This window comes from Rhinoderma darwinii, chromosome 1 (assembly GCF_050947455.1).
Source record: "Rhinoderma darwinii isolate aRhiDar2 chromosome 1, aRhiDar2.hap1, whole genome shotgun sequence".
In the NCBI taxonomy this organism is placed as follows: Eukaryota; Metazoa; Chordata; class Amphibia; order Anura; family Rhinodermatidae; genus Rhinoderma; species Rhinoderma darwinii.
In genome coordinates, this window is record NC_134687.1 from 369,760,866 (window position 1) to 369,785,864 (window position 24,999).

Here is a 24,999-nt window from a genome sequence, read left to right on the forward strand (position 1 = left end):
AATTTAAACCAAACACGTCCTATGATTTGCTATTAATCATTTGCATCACTGTTAGGCACTTAACAGCTCCGTGTGTCATCAGTGTATGATGCGTGGCTGCGTGATTTTCGCGCAGTCGCCATCATTATGACACTCAGTTTGAATGTTTGTAAACAGAAAAGCACGTGGTGCTTTTCTGTTTACATTCAGAGTTTGACAGCTGTTGCGAACCACACAGTGCTTCCGTGCGACCTGCGTGGTTTTCACGCACCCATTGACTTCAATGGGTGTGCGAACAGCGCACAAAGAAAGGACATGTCGTGAGTTTTACGCAACGCACTCGCACTGCGCAAAAATCACGCACGGTCTGCACTGCCCCATAGCCTAATATAGGTGTGTACGACACGCGTGAAAAGCGCACGCGCCTATATTACGCTCGTGTAAATGATGCCTTAAGGAATTTGATTCCACTTTTTTTTTTGCAGAACTGTTTTACCTCTACACCAGGGAGTTTAGAATCTTCACTACTAGACTGGGTTCACACATTGCGCATTTGTTGCAGACTTTCAGTTGCAGAACCTCCAGCAACAAACTACATACAATGTAATTGACTGGAGTTTTAACAAACCCCATTACCTTATAGCATAAAAAGCTCCACTAAGGATTCTAGACATGCTGAGTTTTTCAAATGTGCAACTTGTTGTGGAAATACGGTGGATAAATCCGCACCAAAATCTGCATGTAACACATGCAGATTTCAAGGACGTCTCAACAGCGTAATATGTAAGCAATAAAACAACCCAGCTGTTATGTGTTTATAACTGAATACAGAAAACTTCTCTCTGAAACCCATACGGTTACTTTTATTTACCTGTTGGAGTGCGAGTATGACTTGCATCATTATTCATGACAACATAACTTTCCAGATTATTAGGGTGCGTGTTTATTAGCTTTATTTTTCCAAGCCCATGTCACACCCAGACATCCGTCAGCTTTTATCTTTTGAAGAGTATAAAGTTAACTATACATTACGCTATGTACTGCACAACAGGGCCAGATGAATCAGGTCTCCAAATATAAATCCACTGGTTCTTTTACAGTGACAATACAGTCACACCTCATACCATTTGTGTAAATCAATGACTAAGGCTTAGCTGGAATAATTGGCCAAATTAAAAAAACACACAAAAAAACTTTTAAAAATTCAGGCGTATTAGGAGGGCACACCTGTGGCTGCCATACACTGCTATGGGAGCATGTGTCTTACTTTGAAGAACTCGAAGGGGAAATAAAAAGGGTAATGTGAAAAACAGCACGATGCATTGCATGTGCTATATAGGTGTTGCTTGACTATGTGCCATAACTTTAACCAATGCTGCATAGAAATTAGAAATCTGGTTTAGGCCTTGTTTTCACAGTGCAGATTTTGCATGCAGTTTTTTTTTTAAGCCAAAAGCAGGATTGGAACATAAACAGAAGAAAGTATAAAGGGATGAAGAAAGTAAGGGAGGACTTCTAAGTCTCCTCTTTCCTGGATCCAATCCTGGCTTTGGCTTATAAAATGAATGCATCTGCTCAAGGCTTTATAAAAGCAACTATTGCTAAAATGGGTGTAAATGAGGCCTTAAAGGGATGGTCTGTGAAAGGTACCGGCTCAGGCTTCTCTAATGCTCCCCGATCAGCAGTTATCGCCCCAACAAGGTATATGGACAGTAGTTCTTGTCGTGACAGAACCCCATTTTAGGGCGGATTTACACGAACGTGTAATACGTCCGTGCAACGCGTGTGATTTTCACGCGTGTCGTACGAACCTATGTTAGTCTATGGGGCCGTGCAGACAGTCCGTGATTTTTGCGCAGTGTGAGTCTGTTGCGTAAAACTCACGACATGTCCTATATTTCTGCGTTGTTTGCACATCACGCACCCATTGAAGTCAATGGGTGCGTGAAAATCACGCGCACCACACGGAAGCACTTCCGTGGGAAGCGCGTGATTCGCGCAACAGCAGTCAAAAGTATGTTTGCAAACAGAAAAGCACCACGTGCTTTTCTGTTTGCAAACATCCAAAAGGAGTGTCATAATGATGGCGGCTGCGCGAAAAACACGCAGCCGCACATCCTATGTGATGACACACGCAGCTGTTAAGTGCCTTTTGCGCACGCAAAATGCCACGTTTGTTTGTGTGCGCAAAATGCACACGCTCGTGTAAATCCGCCCTAAAGGGGATATCTGGCCTACCACTTTTCTAAATGAGGACCCCCTTACGATCAGTTGATCAGCAAAGGTCAGGCAGTAGTTATCAAGAAACATTGTAGCATCAATTTTTAATAGAACATGGATAAATCTCTTCATACAAACAAGCTGCAAGTACAGTCCAGCATACATAATGAATAATCATTTTACTGGAATGAAGTGTTAGGCCCCATGCACACGAACGTGCTTTTGTGGCCGCAATTCCCCCAAAAATCTACGGGAGAATTGTGGCCCCATTCATTTCTATGGGGCCACGCACACGACCGTAGTTTTTACGGTCCATGCATGGCCCGGGAGCCCACACCGCAGAAAGACCGGACCCGTCTTATTACGGCCATCTTCTGCGGTCCGGGCTCATTGAAAATAATGGCCGCGGCCATGTGCATTGCCCGCAATATGCGGGTGGCTCGCGGCTGACAGTCCGCAGCCGGCCGACCCGAAAATCACAGGCCGTGCACATGAGACCTTAATGTGCTTGCTTTTCAACAACAAAGATAAGATATGGATAAGTGTCTCTTTAAAGATTTTGAGACCGTGTAATGCATGAAGGAGAAATTGAACGGTCTTTTAATCTACCCAGCCAACAAAATGCACCATTTAACTCTGGTTCTGTTTCTTCTAACATGGTAGAGTACTTAGAAGTGGCTGCTGGAGCGGTTTTCTAGAACATTTTATTTAGATGTGAATGAGTCTAAGGGAACATGAACACAGCTATATAAGGCTTCAATCACATCTGCGTCGGGACTCCGTTCCTGGGTTCTGTCTGAGCTTTCCGTCAGGGAAACTCATGAACGGAAACCAAACAAAAACAGAAACTATAGGTTTTCCATTTGCATCACCATCGATTTCAATGGTGACGAATCCGTTGTTAATGGTTTCCGTTTGTCACCGTTGTGTAAGGGTTTCATCGTTTTGACGGAATGAGTAGCGCAGTCGACATTATAGATTCCGTCAAAACGATGAAACCCTTGCACAATGGTGACAAACGGAAACCATTTGCATTGAAATCAATGGTGATGCAAACGGAAACCTATGGTTTCCGTTTGGTTTCTGTTCATGGGTTCCCCTGACGGAAAGGTCAGACGGAACCCATGAACGGCGCCCTGAGTCATAGAATTCCAGCCAAGTACAGGATCAGAATACATCCTGTGAGATCAGTTGAGTCAAACTTATCATAGGCACGATGTCTCCTGCATGGAGCCTATGGGGTTTATCTGTCTTTGAACAAGTCTATTAGGTAGAACTTGTTCAGGTAGAATTTTGATCAAGTGCACTCTTGTTTAGCAGGGTTTGTGAATCTATTCTAAATGGCCATTCAGTTGTTGCCAAAACCATATGGAAAGATCTTTAAGTGGTAACCATATCATGTCTATAGCTACCTGTACCCTCTTACATAAAACAACTGCTTATACAAAAGAACATGTGCCAGAGCTCACAGTCCTAATAGTACAGATAAAACACAACGGAGCATGATAGGGCTGCATAAATAGGAAAAGTAATCAATTGATCTTTATCATGTAATATGTGTAACGAACATAAAATGATTTTATTTTGAAATTTTACATGAAATAGATGACATACATGAAACATAAATCTGGTTATTTGGGTTTAGTGGGCAGACGAGTCAGAATAACGCAGCATTAAAAGCTTTAGTGAACAATGTAACTATTCATTATCATAAAAGACAACTGCATAACCATATTACATCTGACAAAGTAGCCTATATAGTTGTGCTCAAATAACCATTATGTTATTCTTATTGTTTGAAGGATCAGACGCTATACTGATGACTCACAGTCGGCTGGTAAATTTAGTGAAAAAAAAAAAAACAATAATAAATGTAGTGCAGCTTCTCAGTCATCGCTATCCAAGCCAACTAACCATACGAAACTCTGCTATTACCAGGTCTGCTGAAATCACATCTGCACAATTGTCTTACAGACCTTATCAGCTCTCCCATGAGATACCAATGATGAAGCATTATTTCTCAGAACTCTCCAGCAAGGACAGGTTGGACAGTGAGCTGGCTGAGAATTACAAGACTCAATTTTGTTTGTTTTGTGTTTTTTTGGTTTGTTTTTTTAGGTAAAAGTAGGACAAGGGGTTCATTGAAGAGTTTCCTCATAGTTAAAATGTTTAAGTATCACTTCTTTAATGTAATATTAATATATTGCTTATATATGTAGGCATGGGATGGGATACATTCCACTTTTTTTTTAATGTATGTGCATTTTAGTAACGTTCTGCATTCCACTATACGGGGGGGGGGGGGGGGGGGGATGTTCACATACTTACAATAGTTTGTCAAATCCAATCCAATAATACCACAAAAACCTTCCATTAAATGTCAGTATAAAAGCAGATTATTTCCCACATGTTACTATATTTAAAAGTTCCTGGTGCGCAAAGGATGAAATATTGTACTGAATAAAAACCACATGATGAAAGTTTATTGAGAAAATATGGCAAGAGTCTAAGGCACTTCAAACGCTTAAAAACATACACACCTAAAAGAGGAAAGACAGCCTGGAATATAAATATGCAGGGACGAGAACAGCTTATTTTTCTTATCAAGGGACATATATACTGCACGACAAGACTTGTGATTTTTAGAACATTGTACAGATATTATTACATAGTACTAGACATATATATATATATATTTATTAAGTACATGTCCTCCTCAGGCCATGTACTGTTTTCTTCTTTTACAGATTATAAAATATGCAGCAAATACTGAATTTCTCACCATTGCATATAAAAGTTACATAATACATAAAGTCAGGGGGACGCCTTTACTTAGTCCATTCAGATCTACTGAGGGTTCTTCTAGGACTTGACAGCCTATAGCCAGTGAGACAGCTCGAGGGCCGCATGTCACGACATTCCATTACCTAGTTCAGAATGGAGAGCAGAGAGGAGGGCGAGGATGCATTGTATATAAATATTACACCCAGCACAATGCAGAAGGCACTATGGCACTCTCTAACACCGGAACCACATGTTTATTTCTAGACATGTGATGTATTACTTAATGGATGTGCTGACTGACCTTAAGATTCCTTGGAACAGTAGTGGGCTCCTATTAAAAAAAAAAAGAAGTCTTTATGACCAGAAGCTTGTGCTCCACTTATAGCTTTCATCCAGTTAGAGGACACCATGGATTCCATGTCATCAGCAGGAAATCTATTGCTTTAGTCTGCTGGTATAATCAGGCACATAGACAAGTACATTCATTATCTGTCATTAGACACAGTAACGGTTAGCAGCAGCTCCGAGGTGGCAAAAAAATATTACGGTCTTCAAATTAACTGTCAAATGGACTTCTCTGTGTTGGACTGGGTGGAAGCTTCTTGCCCAGCCTAGGTGTCCCCTAAAGGAAGAAGTGGAAGAAAGGATTCAGAGTTTCTGACATTCTGAAGACTTACAAATATATTCAGGCCTCATGCATATGACCGTGCAGTATTTACGGTCGGTAGATACTGGACCGACGGGCCGCGGAGTGTGACCCGAATTTGCGGACTGTGATCACATTAAAAAGTATAAAAGCACGGTCCAAATGCAAAAAAATAGGACATGTCCTATTTTTTGCAGGTCATTTCTACAGCCCGGACACACACCCGTAAATATGCAGGAAGGTGTCCGTGGCCGATAGAAATGAATGGCTCAGTATTTTATAAAAATTACGATCGTGTGCATGAGGCCTTACTCCGCTTTATTGTTCTTGTATTTGCACTAAGCATTTAAGTAAAACAATAACAATCTAGCATAGTTCTAATATTCACCATAGACCTTAGTTATGTGTGGACATGTGATAATGACAGGAGATATACAGGAGATATGTGGCTGCCAGACACATCTAATGCCACTTATCTATAGGGAAAACCGGGATCAAACAGGATCTATTATTTATGACCCGTTTAAGGCTCAATATTACATAGCTCAACTATACTTTGAAAAAAAAAGTGGATGGAGTGTGTGTACAGGTTTTACTGAAGTTTAATAGTCACTAATCCCATGTAGGCTGTTCATCTCTCTCTGCATTCATTAGGGAGAATATAGCTTAATATGTTGAGCCAATATAACTCAATATAACAATATAATGTGATCAAAGAAAGAGAATGAGATAAATGAAAGTCATGATATTTGATGTACTCATTGTAGGACTGTACTTACTTGTGATGGGGATTTCGAAAAATTGACATGAGCATAGAGAAGGACTCCTATATCCTTATGACCGGCATCTAAAGCAATGGACAAGGCTGTGCTGCCATCCTAAGAACAAATGAGCACAAAGAACTTTACACTTCAGTACATTATCGTTTCTCACACGATACAGGACGGTGGCAGTCTGCTCCATTCACCTTATGTTATTGCTAAGAACGCATCTGACAGATGAACTGCATGAGCACTCACAGTATTTTCACAGCTCCCATCTGCCTAGATACATTTATTGGGTGGCCAAAAAACAGTTCAATTCTTAAACTGTAGCAAGTGGATAAATATGTCCATCTGGACACATCTCCAGTCATCCAGACTGACTGACGTTTTACATTCAGGTCATCCAAATCAATACAATGAATCTGCAGATATTGAAAGCAATGTTTACTTCTAGCTCATACAATATACCCATGTATATGTTGTTATACTAGTGAAGATGCCCCAATCACAACCACCTTCTATTCACTAAAGCGAAGAGCTGTGTCCAGCCCTGGTCTTGGCTCTGGATAAATAAGATGCTGAATGACTTCAATGAGTGCTATGTAATGCTTCATTTTCCTTGCAGCGTGACTGTAGGGACAAATCTGCAATTACACAGCAGTCCCCGCAGATTTAGTTATAGAACAGTTTTTCCGTTTCCCACTATCTACAGCCACTGGTTGATTCTCCCATCCCTTAATGTATACTAAAAACAAGAAAGGATTCCAGAGGGAAAGATTTGCCCTTCTTCCTTGTGTTGGGATCAGTCAGTGTGAATGAAGCCTACAATGGAGGTTGTACAATTTAGGCTTAGTTTAAATCTGCATCAGGGCTCTGTTCTGACGTTCCATCGGAGCCTCCTGTCAGAACGGAACCCTGACTGAAACAAATAGAAACCTTAGGTTTCCGTTTGCACCACCATTGAATTCAACGGAGACGGATCCAGTGCAAATGGTTTCCGTTGTTTTGATGGAGGCAATACCGTAGTCGACTGTGCTATTTATTCCGTCAAAACGACGGAAGCCTTGCACAACGGAGACAAACTGAAACCATTTGCACCAGATCCGACACCAATGAAATCAATGGAACGCCAGAACGGAGTCCTGAAGCAGATGTGAACTAAGCCTAAGACCACATCTTTAACAAGGAGAGTAAACAAATTCTATGGTGCCCAGAAACATTTACATATTCACAAACAGCAGTTTAAGGTCCGCTATTAAATAAAACAAGATCCAATTTAAATATTTCTCTCCTGAAGTCTTCAGTATGACGCCATGCTTTGGGAAAGCTGACTTACGTTGTCCTCCAGTGCAGCATTACAGCCCGGCTGGGCCAGTAGCAGCTTGACTATCTCCACATGTCCATGCTCGCTTGCACACATTAGAGCTGTAGAGCCCTCATCATCCTGGATATTAACATCTGCACCACAGACCAAGAGAGCCTTGACCATATCTATCCTTCCATGACTCACTGCAAGCATTAAAGCCGTCTGGCCGGCCTGAAACAGAACACATGTACATCAGTGTTTGCATAAATGTGGGAACCAAAATCTGAGGTAGAGATAAACTAGAGAATACAGTAAAGCCCAGCAAATTGTATTTTTTTCACAGCTGTACATTCTTCAATGGGCAGACTCTCCGACAGTACGGATTCTCCTTGCATTGATCCAGCTGGTAGGGAGTCTTAAGGGCAATGCTCCTTGGGGAAAAAAAAGTTTGCAAAGAAGCTTTCCTTTAGAAGGATGAAAATGGGCTTTCGAGTGCCAGCTATATGTGGCTGCCCTTAAAATCAATGTCTAAACATAAAATAATATGGACCTTTTCACATTTTCTTTATAGTTATGCTCTTTTCTGTTTTATATGTCCCCAGCCCCCCACAAACAAATAAGTGGTAATTCATGCAAGCCACTGCACGCCCTATGGGTGAGCTCCACTGGCTGTCCAGGCCGACCTTTTCTTGTAAGCTGAGCCTTTCTAATAGCTCGCCAATGGTAGTTACTCACACATGTAGTTATTCTTCTCTTTATTGGAAATGATAAGCAAAAAGCAACTCACTCCATTCTGGTCATTTAGGGAAGGGTTGGACAAGAGGACAGTAGTGTAAATATTACTGTGAATCTATCCTCCCTAAAAATCACAAATACATTATTTCCCTTTATGTTCTTTACAAATAGATGTACCATATTGTAGATTTACCATATTTTGCTCTATAAAAGGACGTGACAAAATCCGTTTTTTCTTCATGAGCTCATATGCCCTAACATCTCACATGGAGTATTTGATTGGCATCTGTAGAACATACCTGGCTGGCTTTGGCATTGACATCACCACAGCTGAAGAGCTCCTCTACCACTTTCATGTCCTTGGCGGCTTCCACAGCTGCCAGGGCAGCGAGCATGATAGGAGTGTATCCAGCCTTGTTCTGGTGGTTTACATTACAAACATCTGTAAAGAAAGAACCCATTCTAGTGTGCATGAAGTCATAAAGATACAGAAAACCAACAGAAAGCTGAAATGACTTAAATGAGCCAATGTTCTCCGATGGGAACAGTAGGTGCCTTAGAAATTGGACAATGCTGTTCTCACATATACAAAGCTCTATAGATCCAGACTAAGCTTCAGAGCCGAAAAACAAGTACATTTGTATTATTTCTATCAGCAAGAAATCTCATGTAATAGGGTTACTGTCTATAGTTTTATATGTAATTAACGATAAGACTATATTAACATTCCGGGCTATTTCACCGTTTTTATCAGCAAAGCAAAACTAGTGCTCCAAACTGCTTTCCAACTTTCAAATGTAACTTGTCAGTAATCCCTGTACTAAAAACCATGTAAGGACATGCATACTTGCTGGTCATCACTGTGGCATTTCACATTGGCATTCCTGTAATAAGCTAAATAACGTATCTATCTGTTGTAGGCTTCGAGTACATTGTGTGCTTCACACATATACCTATGCATGCACAGATTAAATGTCTAACCTGCATCCAGCAACATTTTGACAATCTCAAAGTTGGAATGTGATACACTGTAGTGAAGTGCTGTGTTCCCATTGCCGTCGGCCATGTTGATGATATGGCGAAGGACAGCGTGGGAAAGTTCTGCAAACACCGCAACGTAATCCTCTACCATGGCTGGAATGGCGGATTTCTGACTTGACACACGGAACCATTCATTTTGTATAGTGTTCAAGCACTGCCTCTGAAAGCACAGAACACAATTCAGTAAGTCAGTCTTATTTTCTGTGACTTTAGATTCTACTGCAGTAAAATAACAGATTATCAATTCTCTATATATAATTAAGGGCAGTGCAAGCTGAGTATAGGGTGCAATATTTTTATTTTCTCAATGATGATGATGGCACACCAAGTCTTGCAACAATGAATAATGGAGAGACGTCAGTCATGTAATAAGCACTCATTACAAAGAACATTGTGCACCTGCTCTCATTTGGTGTATAAATGGTATTAGATTATTCTGTAATGAGCACAAAATTGGGTGTTCAGTCATCCAGGAGGCTCATTTCATCCGGCTAACAGGCAGCAGAAAGGAACAGAAAACTTGGAAGTCCGGGTATTTTTTCTTTTTTTTACTTTTATACCACTAAAGTTATTAATGACCAGAGTACAACTTCCTGCTGTTGACAACTATCTATATAACATCACTATTTGTGAGTCCGAGCTCCACTTGGACTGACTGCTGCACCAACCATTCTAATAAATTGAAATGTTTTTAAAACTGCTTTAGATAATAATGCAAATGTTGTCCTGTTTCAATTGCATTCTAATTCCCAAAATCTCATTAAGACGACCACATTTTTATTTGAGGCCAGCCAGTGATCAGCTGATCGCCGCGGTCTGGCGATCAGAAACCCTCGGTGATCAGTTGTTCTCACTGGGGAGGCTGTGGCTGGCCACACATTTCCCGTGCAAAGAAATGGAAAACCATGTAATACATGAACGGGCCAGGTCTGCCGGAAGGAGATCTGCTAATAGTTAGCGACAGTCCGCTCTTGCTAATAAAGCTTTCTAATAAAGGATATGGGAAAGGGAGACCAGCCTTTTTACCTTACTTGCAAACCGCCACTACCATAGTGACATGTCAAAAGTTTGGATTGGTGGGGGTCCGAGCACTGAGACCCCCACCAATCATTAGAACGAAGCAGCCGAAGGTCTCGTGGGAGCGCTCAGCCGCTTCGTTTCTGTTCGGCTTTTTCCGCAAATAAATGTATTGGCGTACGGACTCAATAGAAAGTCTATGAGCCCGTACTCCGATAAATTGGCTTTCCGGAAAAAGCCGAATAGACACGAAGCGGCTATGCATTCACACGAGACCTTCAGCTGCTTCGTTCTAGCGATTGGTGGGTGTCTCAGTGCTCGGACCCCCACCAATCCAAACTTCTGACAGGTCACTATGACGTCAGAAGTTTGTCAAACGGCTACACTTTAAAAAATAAAAAAATACATAAATAAAAAAAGGCTTAAAAGGTCAGTGAACACTTACCACATCTTTACTTGCCAAAGCCCGAGGATCATCAACTGCGTCCTTCAGAAGATTGCAGGCAGACAGCATCTTTTCACTTAATTCATATCTGCATATGCAACAAACCAGATTTGTGTCAGGAATTTTAAGAACACTGCATTACAACAAAAATGTAAATCTTGTAGAACAATAGACACGGTCACATTGGCATTTCCAGAATCGTATTGCTTAGTCAGTAAAACAATGGTTCCATGTATTGCCCCCTAAGCCACTTCAGTGAAAAAAACAAAAGCGCATTCTGTACAATAGCGGATGGACTGTTGCCATGGATGACATAGTGTACACCGCTTACTCCGACAGTGTAGCGGCCAATTCAAACTTACTCAAATAAACAGTAAAAATAAAAACCTGCTCTTTTACAGCCATTTCATGAACTAGAAAAGCCTTTCTAAGCGGTAAGTGTAGTACAATATGCACAATGTACCTTTCCCTGATTTCCACTTTCTCGGTCTCGGTCTCCTCTTTCCCAGCATCACTCAACGACTCGGGTACTTCGGTTTGACCACTTGCCACGCCTTGTTTTATCACTTCAGAGTCCTCATTAAAGCTTTCCTCTTCTTCACATTCATCATCGGACTCCGTGGATGAACTTTCATCTGAGCTGGATTCATCACTAGACGTGGTTTCATACCTGAAAAGTATAGACAGAAGACTTGTATGGTAGGGCCTTTAACCCTTTACCACCCCAGACATTTTTGGGATTTTCATTTACGTTTTTTCCTCCCTGCCTTCCAAAAGACATAACTTTTTTACTTTTCCATCAACATAGCTGTATGGGGCTTGTTTTTTGAAGGACAAGTTGTAGCTTAATGACACAATTTAACGTACAATCTAAAATTTACGTCAAAATTTCGGTAAGGGGTTAAAATCTATCTTTATATAGAACTATAAAACTGATCTATTATCGCTTTCAGTTATGATCACAGATTTACTATCAAGTTTATCTGCTTGAGGCGGTGTCGCTGATGACAATGAAAACGGAAACCTGACGGACTCGTTGACAAGACAATGGGATTAGTTAGGACCTGTTACATGAGAAATCTGTCATATAAGCCATGGCTTCGGTATGATGAGGGATGCCGGTGTGAACCAACCCTTCCGCTAATATAGTACACTAAGGATCTGTTCACATCGCCGTTAGTTATTTTCAGTCAGGCTTCATTTGCTTTTTGGCGGTCAGAGTAGCGTAGCATTCTGCAGTATTGTTTCCGGCAAAAAAACAAAAACCATAAAACAACCTGATAGAAACCTGACTGATCCATTATAAATCAATGTAGGAAAAACGGATCTCTCATAACTGATCATGACAGATCATTGGGTTCTATAAACAATGGAAATAACGATACAAGTGTGAACAGAGTCTAAATGTAGAGCCAGAATTTAGTGTGAACAAAGCCATCAAAACAATACGGTGTCTACCGTCTTTTCAAAACATGCTTACCCGCCATTGATTCCAACAAACTGAAGATTTTTCTTTGCGTTTGAAGATTCTTTCTTCTCATCTTTTCTCTTCATGATGGACTTAAGAGTACTGTGGCTGCTTGTACTCACTATTACAGGGGAAGTAAGATGAAAAAAAAAAGAAACAAATAAAATAGAATACCAAAGCAATAAAGGCTGCTAAAGGCTACTAGATGTCATTGCCAAATCTTAAAATCAGTGACGGCTTAGCTAAAGAAGTCATTGCAACTAGTTACTGACCAAAGTGCATTGCAGTATTCTTTAGTACAAATAGCGAAAGCAAATTATTTTGGGAAAAACAAAGAAAAAGAGAGAGGATGATGCAGAACTTCTACGTTGGCAGCCAGGTGGACCTGGGAGAGATCACTTGCAAACGCCAAATCACGTTGCCATAACGAAAGGGTGAGCAGTAGAGGGGAAGTCAGAGAGCTCGGTGTGGAGGACAAGTGCCGTGATTTCAGATTCGCATCCAGCAGGTTCCCAAAGATTGGAAATAAAGATAGCTAGCGACGCCAAGGTGTGGGAATCCAAAGTGCAGATAGCAGAGGCATATCATGCAGTCATTGGAACACCATTTATTTTCTAATATTTTACCATGAACAGAAGAAGCTGTGTTTTCACAGACAAGCTCATTTGAAGCCGTAGAGTTGGTTGAAACGGAGAGCAAATCACCGTCATCGATCACAACGTTCAGCCTCTCTAGTTGGTGAACAGTTTGTGCACTAGAAGCGTAACATTCTGCAGATGCTTTGGTCTGACTTGTAGCGTTCTCTTTAGACCCTGATAAAATAAAAAGAGACACAGCACATTAGGTTTGTTAATATATAACTTCGGGTAAGTTTACAGAGTTTAGGTCAACATATGATCAATGACCTAGTGTCATCCGAATACAAAGTCTGAAGCAAATAAAATAGAAGATGCAAACATCACTGTCACTATGGAACAGCATTATAGATGTCATCATCTTATAGGGGGTAATTGTGGACCATTTTTTAGCAAATCGATGGAAAAAGTAGTGAAAACAAGAAGAGGATTATTTGTCACATTGACATACATAAAAAAAAAACAAAAACACAAAACATTATTAACATATATATTTGGCAAAATCAAATTTAATACGAGGAGAAAAAAAAAGTGACATGCACAAAACCTACTAGGTGTAATTTGTAGTATACATGTCTATCTATTATCCGGACACCGACCTCCACAAACATGGAACGCTCATGTAAAGAAGTCTTTATAGACAGAAGAGACAGAATACGATCATATATTTTCCCCCCCCCCCATCAACTACATAACTATTATATATGCAAACTCCAACGCTCGCCACCACCAGCATAATGATCCTGCAATTTACCTGAAGTACTTGCTCAAAGTTAAATATATAAAATAGTTGAAGTGTGATAAAGATTACGTGGAAATCCCCATGTGTACGTACAATGTATATGGAAAACAAGAGAGTGTTTGCCCTACATTCCCAGTTGACAGGCACAAATAAGGAGGAGTTGTCCTTTTGCAGAGCATTTAGAGCTAAACCAGAACCTGTTGAGCTCATCTGGGCCAAGTCTTCAAAACATTTTTTTCTCATATCTTTTTAAAGCAAATCTATAGAGATACTTGTTCCTCACTGGCACAGCCCTAGGTTATAACAACATGATTTGCCTACAGATAAACAGATCTTGTGGCGAATGTGGTACCAAACCTTATACTGAACCTCATTCATCAGGAGTTTCTCGACAAGAAATGACAATGAATACATACTGTAAATATGCAAAAAGGAGAGGCAATAACTCAAATGGAAACGAATAGTACCATTCTCATAGACCAATAAATGACAAATTGACACTGCTACTGAAACTTAAAGGGGTATTTCCATCAGAGACACCCCTGGAATTCGCACCTATCTCGGGACAGGGGGTTCCCTGACCCCGTCCCTCCTGGTTAGGCTATACAGACAGAGCATTAGTGCAGAGGGGGCTAGAAATTCCTGAAACAGCCCAGCTTGCTGTGTTCCGCTGTTTTTGAAACACCTTTTCACTTCTATGGGGGTTACAGGAAAAGTGTAGCACAACGAGCATCGCTGTTTCCGGAATTCCTGGCCACCTCTGCACGGATTTTCCACCTGGATCCTTCGGCCGCCAGGCGGGACATGTTAGGGGAACTTCTGTTTGGAAGATATTCCTGTGTATATGCCATAAATGTCTAAGATGGGAATACCAGTTTAAGTGTAGTAACTGCATGCAGTGAATTCTCTTGTAAACTCAGCTGGTTATTCTCCCGTCTTCTACCTTCAGGGACAGGAAGTAGCTGTCTGACAAAAAACACTGTCAGCCATATTATCTCTCACGGTGCTATTTATTTATATCACCTAATGGATCCTCCCCCTCAGACTCCCAGGTCTCCCTAGTAGTTGCTCACAGTGAGAGGACTGTACCACGGGGATATGCCTTGACAATCGCTGTAGAAAATCTGAAACCTAATTTAGTATGCCACCCCTTCGGACCAAGATGATAAAAATATCAGCGGTGGGCAACTGGTGGCCCAGGAGCCACGTGTAGCCCTCATATGCAAGACCGAACAGTGTACGTATTTGCAGCTCTGTCCTATTTTTGGTGAGTGCATCAGAACTACTAAAGGAATTCTCCCTTTCGGCCATCACCAGTAATAAGGGAATACAAAGTCTGTGCTGTATATTTCAGGATAGTATGCAAATAATGTCTACAATATTACATAGACTTTAAACAAGCTACAGAACTCAAAAGCTTAAGTTATATAAGATCATCAAAATAACTACAAGTATCTCACGACTATTCAAGAATGCAGTACGTGACAATATTACTGCCACAACCACTGTACTTTATTTATATTTTACAACCATAGAATAAATGCCAAAAAATATTAAACACAAACAATATACAGCATTTAATAATTGAATAAACAGACCACTTCATGACTGCAAAAATATTTCTTGTCCAGAAGAGGAAATTAAATAGTGGTGACCTAGGGGCAGACAAGTCTGCCAAAGCAAGATTGGATATGGTTGCTCCGCAGTACTGAAATACTTGTGATAATGTTACAAAGGCAGGAAATGAGATGGGAGTGTTTACTGACAGTGAAGGGCACTCTGCTGCTGCTGCATGGCACCCCTTGTCAAAACCTAGTGCGGAAGTGTTATGGGAGTAGGCAGAACGGGTGTGAACTGCACTGCTCAGAGGAAATATTGGGTTATTCCCAAGTCTCACTTATCCGGTCTTCATTCCACATGGATAATGCAGTGTTTTTTTTACTGTACATAAAGATAAAGACAACTGCAATTCACACAGGGGAGACCGTACTTGACAGTTGTAAATGTCCATACTGGCAATCCACCTACGAGCAAACATAAGCTATTAATTAAAAAAAAAAAAATAGGCTACAAAGGATTACATGACATCTCCAAATGTGGAAACATAATTAAAATGTGTGTAAAATTACTGATCGTGTTTCATAGGATGATAGATACAAGCGCTGCTTGGACACCCACGCAGACTCTAGAACAGTGCGTTTGTGAGGTTTCTCAGTCACCATGATCTCACTAAAAGGGTTTACCACTCTTGTAAGTTAAGGTTTATCACCAGGATATGCCATCACTTACTGATTGTGGGGTCCAATCGATCCCCAAGAATGAAGAAGCAGGAGCATTGGTTGAGCGCTGGTGTTCCTCCACAGAAGGTGGCCGGAAGAGTCGCCGTGCAGGGAACTACAACACAGCTTTATTCACTAGAAAAGAGTTGTGGTGCTGTTCCCTGAATAGTGGGATGTCAGGAACACCGCTTAGCCAAAAAGGTCCTCGGTATCTTCATTGTTGTGAACGCCGGGGGTCCCAGAGGAGGTTTAGAGATTATTAGATGGGAATACCCCTTTTAAAAAGGTAAGGACAATATGATTACTCCCTCCCCAAAAAGAAGTTCATGGAACCCCGTATGCTACAATTTTGGATTGCATATTATGAAGGCGGACATATCATTGTACACGTGCACACGTTGTGTAGAACTCCTCACATGGCAGAATTCCTGGTACAAAACAGGTGCTTATCCTACACACAGACTACTTCTAGCAGATGATGATAGATTTTTAGGCATTTATCACTAGACAAACCGATCAATAAGAAAGACAAAAGTTGCAAGCAAGTTGCACATGAACTTGTTGTGCTGCAAAAGTTTCTAGCATAGCCTTTAAAGGGAACCTGTCGCTTGGTTTGCAGTCACTAAACCCCCAGCATGCTATTATGCTTTTAGTGTTCCAAACGTACCTATAGTTAGAAAGGAAACTTTCAATTTATCGAGATGAGCCCGGGAGCAGCATTGGGCGCGTGCGCACATTTAGCAGAGTACAGTACACTGTATCATCAGTGAAGTAAGGTGTACGGTCCTTGGTTCCATGTGTGCAATGTGCATGTGCCCGATGCGGATTCTGCCAGACTTCTCTTGGTAAGTTATTTCACTTTATCGGAATGCTGGTGGTTTAGTTACTACAAACCTAGCGACAGGTTCCCTTTAAGAAAGAGCATTTTATTATAGCAACCTATATAACACGTCGAGATGCCACTGTATGACACATGCTACAAACCAATACAAATTAATTTACTTTTAATAATAACATTTCTAGCTTAAATGGAATACCTGCCCCTTCTGCATGGGATGTCCTCAGGAACACCAAGAACACAGTCAATTCTCACGGTCATTCTGGCCTTACTGGGTCAGCCACAAAGTAGGCGATTACGAAAAAGCACATTGAGGGCATGTTCACCAGTAGCGGAATTTTCCATCCTAATTTGCGAGCAGAAATTTTGCAGCATATTATAGTAGCAGCAAAGTTGATGAGAATAAACAAATCTCATCCACACGCTGTGGAAAATGTCCGTGCAGAAATTGACCTGCAGTGAAGGTTTTTTTTTTATCCACAGCATGTCCGTTTATGCGGTGGAATGGTTATGTATTTTTGCGGATTTTCCCTTCCCCCATTGAAAACCTGCAACAAAATGGCAAATGTTGAGCTTTATGCAAAGGAATAGCTGCCTTATCGCAGCAAAAATTGCAACTAGAAATAATAAAAAAAAAATCCACTTTAAAATAAAAATAATATACCATACTCTCCCTTGGCGCTCCCGTAGCGATGCGTCCCCACTCCCTGGGGTGGTCTGTGTTGATCTGGCCTTATGGGATGACATTCTTTCCCATGTGACTACTGCAGCCAATCACAGGTGGCAACGTTCAATGGGACGAGACTTTGTCCCAGGAGGCCGGCTCAATATAAACCAGCCGGGGTAGCATGGAGTGCTCTACGGAAGCGCCAGGGGAGAGTGTAAAACATTTAATTCTAATTGTGATTTTTCTGCGGAAACGCAGCTATTCCTGCAGCAGCAAATTCGGCCAAAAATCTGCATCAAATCAAACGAGATCTGGTGCGGACTTTCATCCAGTATTGCGGCAAAGTTGTCCGCAACAAATCTGACCTGCGTGAACATACCGAGAATACAGAAGCAAGGTTGTGAAAATAAGAGAAAGGAGGGGAAAGGAAGCGTTTAACCAGTCAGAGGCTGGTCTGTAAACACTGGAACACTAACTTTACCCGCTTCATGAACACATTTAGCAATTTGACTGTGAAGGAAGCGTACAACCTCTCTACATGCGAGGATCAAGCGATATCATAATGAAGTTGAAATCGTAGTCACATGGTAAAGAGACGTGGATAAAAGACAAATGGTGCACGCTACTGGGTGGCTTTGCAGTACATCCTTTTTAATTGTCAAACCAGTGATTGCATTTACACTCAGATTTGCTGATCGTACCATTACATTTTTTAGCATACCTAAAGATCTGTGATCGCAACTATTGAAAGTGGTCGTCTATGAGCATTTACACGCTAAGATGATCATAAGCGACGTTTAATCTAAATCATACGTATTTACCAAGCATGCAAACTCACCATCGTGCTTAATGGTATACGACAAACCTATACGTCATGAACTCTGATGACCTTGTTCATGACGTATACGTTAAACGGATTCCATCATCATTTACGGGTGAAACATGCCACTATTGGGCATCCATTTAACGTATCTGTTAGTCATAGACTATAATGGTATACATCATGAAGAGCTATTGAAAAGCCCTCGACATATCTGTGACGTATGCTATACAGTGGCATACATCAACCATAGGCTCCCATGTTAAAAGCCATATACAGCGTGGTATCATTTTGTTGCAGGATCCTGCGGAATGAAATGGAGTAGTCTACTACACTATTCCATCCTTCAAAGAAAAGGTATATGGATGTATACCAGCCGGACGCCAAAATGATACACTTTTGGCCTCTGTTGGGCTAGTTTAGCTCTATGGACATTTAGTGGGTACGTTAGGGGCTTTCCCGATATGCATGCTAAACGCAAGGCAAAAGCGTGATGTGAACAGAGCCTAACAATCAGTTGGTAACTACTATATGGTCCATTATTAGGCAGAAGGCAGCAACATCTTCCCATTATCACCTGCATTATATACCATTGTGTTCGTGTTGCATGGATCCTACAATTATGACATAATTTCTCCATATTTTATGTATCTATTTACTTGTATTCAAAAGGTGACTGAATGCCTGCGCTTTCACGTTAGGGGCTTAATTTGGAGCTTGTTTGGAACATTAATGGAGTTCAGGCCTTATCCTCTGATAGAAATAGGATGAGGTAATGACTGGTAATATTCCAAACAACTGAGGCATTTTTCAGGGTCACAGGAAAAAACCCAATGCCTGTCATGGCTCATGAGCGGTTTGCAAGACAAACATTACATTATCTGTGCTACCTACATAAAATAATAAACATGATAATACCGAATGCAAAATGACCACAAAAATCACAACAAATAACACTATGCTGAAGTTGGTTTCTTATTCGTCCAGTTTATTATTCAGGGCTGAAGTTGGTTTCTTAGGGCTCGTCCACATGTAGCGGACGGAAAAGACGCAGCAGATTACAGTAAAAGTAGCATTTTTCTAAATTTAAATGTATCTGCTTGTAAGACAGGCAGTTATACCACACAAAATAGTTGCTAACAAACATCCCCCATATGTCTACTTTAGATTTGCATCGTTTTTTGAACATCCTTTTATTTTTCTAGGACGTTACAAGGCTTAGAACTTTAGCAGCAATTTCTCACATTTTCAAGAAAGTTTCAAAAGACTATTTTTACAGGGGCCAGTTCAGTTGTGAAGTGGCTTTTAGGGCCTTCTATATTAGAAACCCCCAATAAGTCACTACATTTTAAAAACTGCACCCCTCAAAGTATTCAAAACAGCATTTAGAAAGTTTAACCCTTTAGATGTTTCACAGGAATTAAAGCAAAGCAGAGGTGAAATTTACAAATTAATTTTTTTTTGCAGAAATTCATTTTTAATCAATTTTTTTTGTAGCACAAAGTATTACCAGAGAAACGCAACTCAATATTTATTGCCCAGATTCTGCAGTTTTTAGAAATACTCAACATGTGGCCCTAGTGTGATCATGGACTGAAGAAACTGCCTCAGAATAAAAGCACCACCTAGTGGATTTTGGGGCCTTCTTTTTATTAGAAAATATTTTAGGTTCCATGTCAGGTTTGAAGGGCTCTTGCAGTGCCAAAACAGTGGAAACCCCCCAAAAGTCAAGGCATTAGAGAAACTACACCCCTTAAGGAATCTATCTAGGGGTCTAGTGAGCATTTTGACCCTACAGGTTTATCGAAGAAATAATTGGATGTAGGCTGTGAAAGTTAAAATCTACATTTTTTCAAAGAAAAATGTAGGTTTAGCTCATTTTTTCTCGTTTCCACAAACACTTAAGGCCTCATGCACACGACCGTGTTTTTGCGTCCGCAATTCCCCCGCAAATCCACGGGAGAATTGCGGACCCATTCTTTTCTATGGGGCCGTGCACACGACCGTAGTTTTTGCGGTCCGTGCACGGCCCGGGAACCCGGACCGCAGAAAGTACGGACATGTCCTATTATGGTCCGGAGTTGCGGTCCGGGCTCATTGAAAACAATGGCCCGGCCATGTGCATGTGCGGGCGGCTTGCGGCTGACAGTCCGCTGACAGTCCGCAGCCGGCCGACACGAAAATCACGGGCGTGCACACGGCTACGGTCGGGCTACGGTCGTGTGCATGAGGCCTAAAGGAGAAAAAGCACTGCAAAATTTGTCAAGCAATTTCTCCCGAGTAAAACAATACCCCACATGTGGTCATAAATGGCTGTTTGGACACACGGCAGGGCTTAGAAGGGATAGAGCGCCATTTGCCTTTGGAGCTCAAATTTAGCAGGAATGGTTTGCGGAGGCCATGTCACATTTCCTAAGCCCCTGAGGGGCCAAAACAGTAAAAATACCCAAAAAGTCACTCCATTTAGGAAACTACACCCCTTGAGGAATTCATCTACGGGTGTAGTGAGCATTTTGACCCCACAGATATTTCATAGATTTTATTAGAATTGGGCAGGGAAAATAAAAACAATACTTTTTCTTCAATAAGACGTAGCTTTAGCTCAAAATTCTTCATTTTCTCAAGAAATAAAGGTAACAAAAAAGAACCCCAACATTTGTAGAGCAACTTCTCCAGAGTAAGGCAATACCCCATATGTGGTCATAGACTGCTGTTTGGGCACACGGTAGGGCCCAGAAGGAAAGGAGCACCATTTGGCTTTTAAAGTGCAAATTTTGCTGGATTGGTTACTAGGCTATATGTCGCGTTTGCAAAGCCCCTGTGGAACCAAAACAGTAGAAACCCCCCAGAAGTGACCTCATTTTGGAAACTACAGCCCTTAAGGTATTCACCTAGGGGTCAAGTAAGCATGTTAAAGAGGCTCTGTCACCAGATTTTCAAACCCATATCTCCTATTGCAGCAGATCGGCGCTGCAATGTAGATAACAGTAACGTGTTTTTTTTTTCAAAAACGAGCATTTTTGGCCAAGTTATGACCATTTTTATATTTATGCAAATGAGCCTTTCTTATGTACAACTGGGCGTGTTTAAAGTTATGTCCAACTGGGCGTGTATTGTGTGCGTACATCTGGGCGTTTTTACTTGTTTTACTAGCTGGGCGTTGTGAATAGAAGTCTATGATGCTGACGAATCAGCATCATCAACTTCTCATCGTTACCACCCAGCTTCTGGCAGTGCACAGACACACAGCATGTCCTCGTGAGATCACGCTGTGACGTCACTCACTTCCTTCCACAGGAACTTCATCGCGTCGGATGAGCGAGGACACGCTGTGTGTCTGTGCACTGCCAGAAGCTGGGTGGTAACGATGAGAAGTGAATGATGCTGATTCGTCCGCATCATACACTTCTATTCACAACGCCCAGCTAGTAAAACAAGTAAACACACCCAGATGTAACGAACACAATACACGCCCAGTTGGACATAACTTTAAACACGCCCAGTTGTACATAAGAAAGGCTCATTTGCATAAATATAAAAATGGTCATAACTTGACCAAAAACTTTACTCTTATCTACATTGCAGCGCCGATCTGCTGCAATAGGAGATAGGGGTTAGAAAATCTGGTGACAGAGCCTCTTTAAGGCCGCATTTGTTTTGTAGAAATTGGTGTGCACTCGATGTTGCAGAGTGAAAATAGGATTTTTTTCCACAGATCTGCGAATATGTGGTGCCCAGCTTGTGCCATCATAAGACAGCTCTCTAATTATTATCAAATCAGTAGGAGACTAGACATGGACGGCACATCCACTGGTAATACATTGATCTATAGCTGCTAGGCAAAAATGTATAAACATGAACGAAATTCTTTAACATTTTGATCAAAATGGCTGCTCCCTCTGCAGGAGTGGTGTTGCAGTGGCAGCGACCGCCATGTGGTGCTGCAACCAGAAGAGTAGGGACCCACTTTTTGAGAGGTCGCCGTGAAGTGGCAAGTGGGCTTATACAATTTGATCAAAATGTTAACAGAGAACCTCGTTCATGTTTATAAATTTTTCCTAGCAGCTATAGATCAATGTATTACTAGTGGATGTGCGGTCCATGTCTAGTCTCATACTGATATCTAATTATTATGCTGTGTTTCCCGGTTTTAGAAACACTTTACATGTGGCCCTAACCGTTTACCTGGACATTCAACCAAGCTCAGGAGTGAACGAGTACCATGTCAAGTTGAGGCCTAAATTGGCTATTTACAAAGTATTGGTTCACAAAAGCAGAGGCTCTGACAGTGACGTAACTATAGGGGTCACAGCGGTCGCAATGGCGCTGAAAATACAAATAAGAAACTGCTGAATAGGAAACCAACTTCAGCATCATACAAATAACATGGGGAGAATAAAAAAAACAAGCAACCTAGAAAGCAATGATGGCACTCATGGCAGCATTTTCAGTCCAAGTAAGGCAAACCCAGCTAGAAAAACAATTGCGGTATACTTAAAAATTGTCACTAACTGGTGAACAAACTTTGCAGAAACCAATAGTACAAGCGAATATAAGAAACTTTATAATATAGATTAGAGAAAAATGCCTCTCTCCACTTACAGCCGGGGGGGCTCATTTAACCCTTTACGGTCGTCCATATTGATGAGACATCACCTGACCAAGGCTTTTTGTACAGAAAGCGGCAGGGATGGGCGCTACTGGATTGAAGAAGAATCTATACTGCGAGCATGTTAAAAAGTTTTGTGTTTTCCCATGTTTACTTGTGACTGGAAACCTCCCCTAAAAATTAAAGCCCAAACCATTTTTTTTCTTTCATTTTTCTATCCTTGCATTACAAAACACATAACTTATTTTTCCATTCCATTCCATTTGGGTTTGTTTTTTTGCGGGACAAGTTATATTTTTCAATCGCACCTTCATTTATTGATTAGCGGTTATTAACTTATTGTGCCATCTATATTCTACGGGTCGGTACATATGCTAAGATGGCACATTTGTAGAAGTTATTTTTTTAAGTTTTAGTACTTTTACACAATAAAAACCTGTTTTATAAAAAAATAAAAAAGTAATTTGTGACCCCACATCCAGAGAACCATAACTTATTTTTCAGACGATAAAGCCATTGGCTTGTTTTTGCGGGTGGAGTTGTATTTCTTATTGGTACCATTTTGAAGTACGTATAATTTTCCAATTTTTTTTTTTTTTTCCATCAAAAAGAAACTAAAAGCAAATCTGCCATTCGTTTTTTTTCCTGCCATGTGACGTGCAGTATAAAGAAGTTCTCTTTATTCTACGGGTCATTAATATTACAGCAGTACCTAATATGTATTTTTCTATAGTGAAACTTTTTGTAAAAAAAAAAAAAAATCTAAATTATTTTTATGAAAAAAGGGGTTTATGTATTTCTTTTTTGGGGGAATTTTTTTTTAAAATAAAATATAAAAAAAAAAAAAAAAAACAACCACCTCTCTTTTCTGTCCCACTAGGAGACTTGAAGCTGCGATCCTTTGATCACTTGTATAAGATTTTGGAATACTTCATATTCTAAAGCATTATTGCTTGTCAATTACACTGACAGGCAATCTATTGGCATAACTTTGTTAGGCCCCCTGCAGCCATGGTAACCCATCAGCGTCCTATGATAGTGTTGTGGGGGGGGGGGGGGGCGATGGTCTGACAGAGGTAGACCCTTCCTCTGTCAAACAGTTTGGTTGCCACGGTTGCTATTGACATGACATTCTAATTGGTTTAACTGCCAGGATCAGAGTTATCTCCGATCCCAGTAGCTGTGGCTGGAGCCTGGTTGTGTATAACAGCCGCGTCTCTGCCGCTGAGTTTGAGGGTACACTGGGCAGTACCCACAAGATCCGAGTGATCGATATATCAGTCACAATATGGAAACTAGCACCTGCTTGTGACAGTCCTATCGGTCACTCGCCGTTAAGGAGTTAACGCGAATTTCTACCCCAAAAAAAAGTTAAAATCAGCCATATATTGGTAAAATCAGAAGTTAGAGCAGCAGACAAGGTCTGGCAATTCTATTTCTTTTCTGTTTTGTTGCGGTGGTCACAAAGGTAATAAACAAGATGATCAGTCAGATTGGTTGTCACCTTTAAATTAGCTTCTGAGAAGCAGAAGGTAAAATAGTCACTTATCGATTGTTCATGCTGAATGATAGTGCTCTGCCCTTTGCACACATCTGTCCGCCATTACCAAAAATGAGTTTGAAGACTGTCTAAAAAAACCTGATGATGTCTGTAGCAGCCAAAGTCCACGTTTCATTTTCCAGTTTAGAAAATGAAAGCTTAACTCTGATTTGTTGTTAGGCCCCCTGCATATTGCTGCCAATTTTCTGTCCATATTAGTAGAAGGAATATCCACAAAAGAAAAAAAAGTGTTGTAGGCAAGTGGATGAGTTTTAGAAAATCTCATCCATATGCTGCAAAACATCCTCCACACAGAAATCAGAGCACGGTGGTTTTTCGAATCTACAGCATGCTCATTCTGTTCTAGATGTTCCCTGCGGATTTCAGCCTTTTAAATGTAGAAGGGGTGAAATCCACATAAAAAAATCGGCATATAACAGAATATCTGAAATCAATACGCTGTG

General features: G+C 40.9%; 1 protein-coding gene across 2 annotated transcripts in view; it reads right to left on the reverse strand.

Moving 5' to 3' along the window:
* Positions 1-4,660: 4,660 nt before the first annotated feature.
* KANK1 (KN motif and ankyrin repeat domains 1) overlaps positions 4,661-24,999 on the reverse strand; it is a 272,182-nt gene continuing 251,843 nt past the window's right edge. For both annotated transcript variants that reach the window (XM_075827742.1, XM_075827750.1), the window contains exons 5-13: positions 13,032-13,217; positions 12,418-12,526; positions 11,401-11,607; positions 10,938-11,025; positions 9,416-9,635; positions 8,734-8,876; positions 7,730-7,930; positions 6,409-6,507; positions 4,661-5,605 (exon numbers count right to left, since the gene is read on the reverse strand). In XM_075827742.1, coding sequence (XP_075683857.1) covers positions 5,540-5,605; positions 6,409-6,507; positions 7,730-7,930; positions 8,734-8,876; positions 9,416-9,635; positions 10,938-11,025; positions 11,401-11,607; positions 12,418-12,526; positions 13,032-13,217 — 1,319 coding nt within the window. In that variant the 3' untranslated portion in view covers positions 4,661-5,539. The remainder of the gene's footprint in view (positions 5,606-6,408; positions 6,508-7,729; positions 7,931-8,733; positions 8,877-9,415; positions 9,636-10,937; positions 11,026-11,400; positions 11,608-12,417; positions 12,527-13,031; positions 13,218-24,999) is intronic.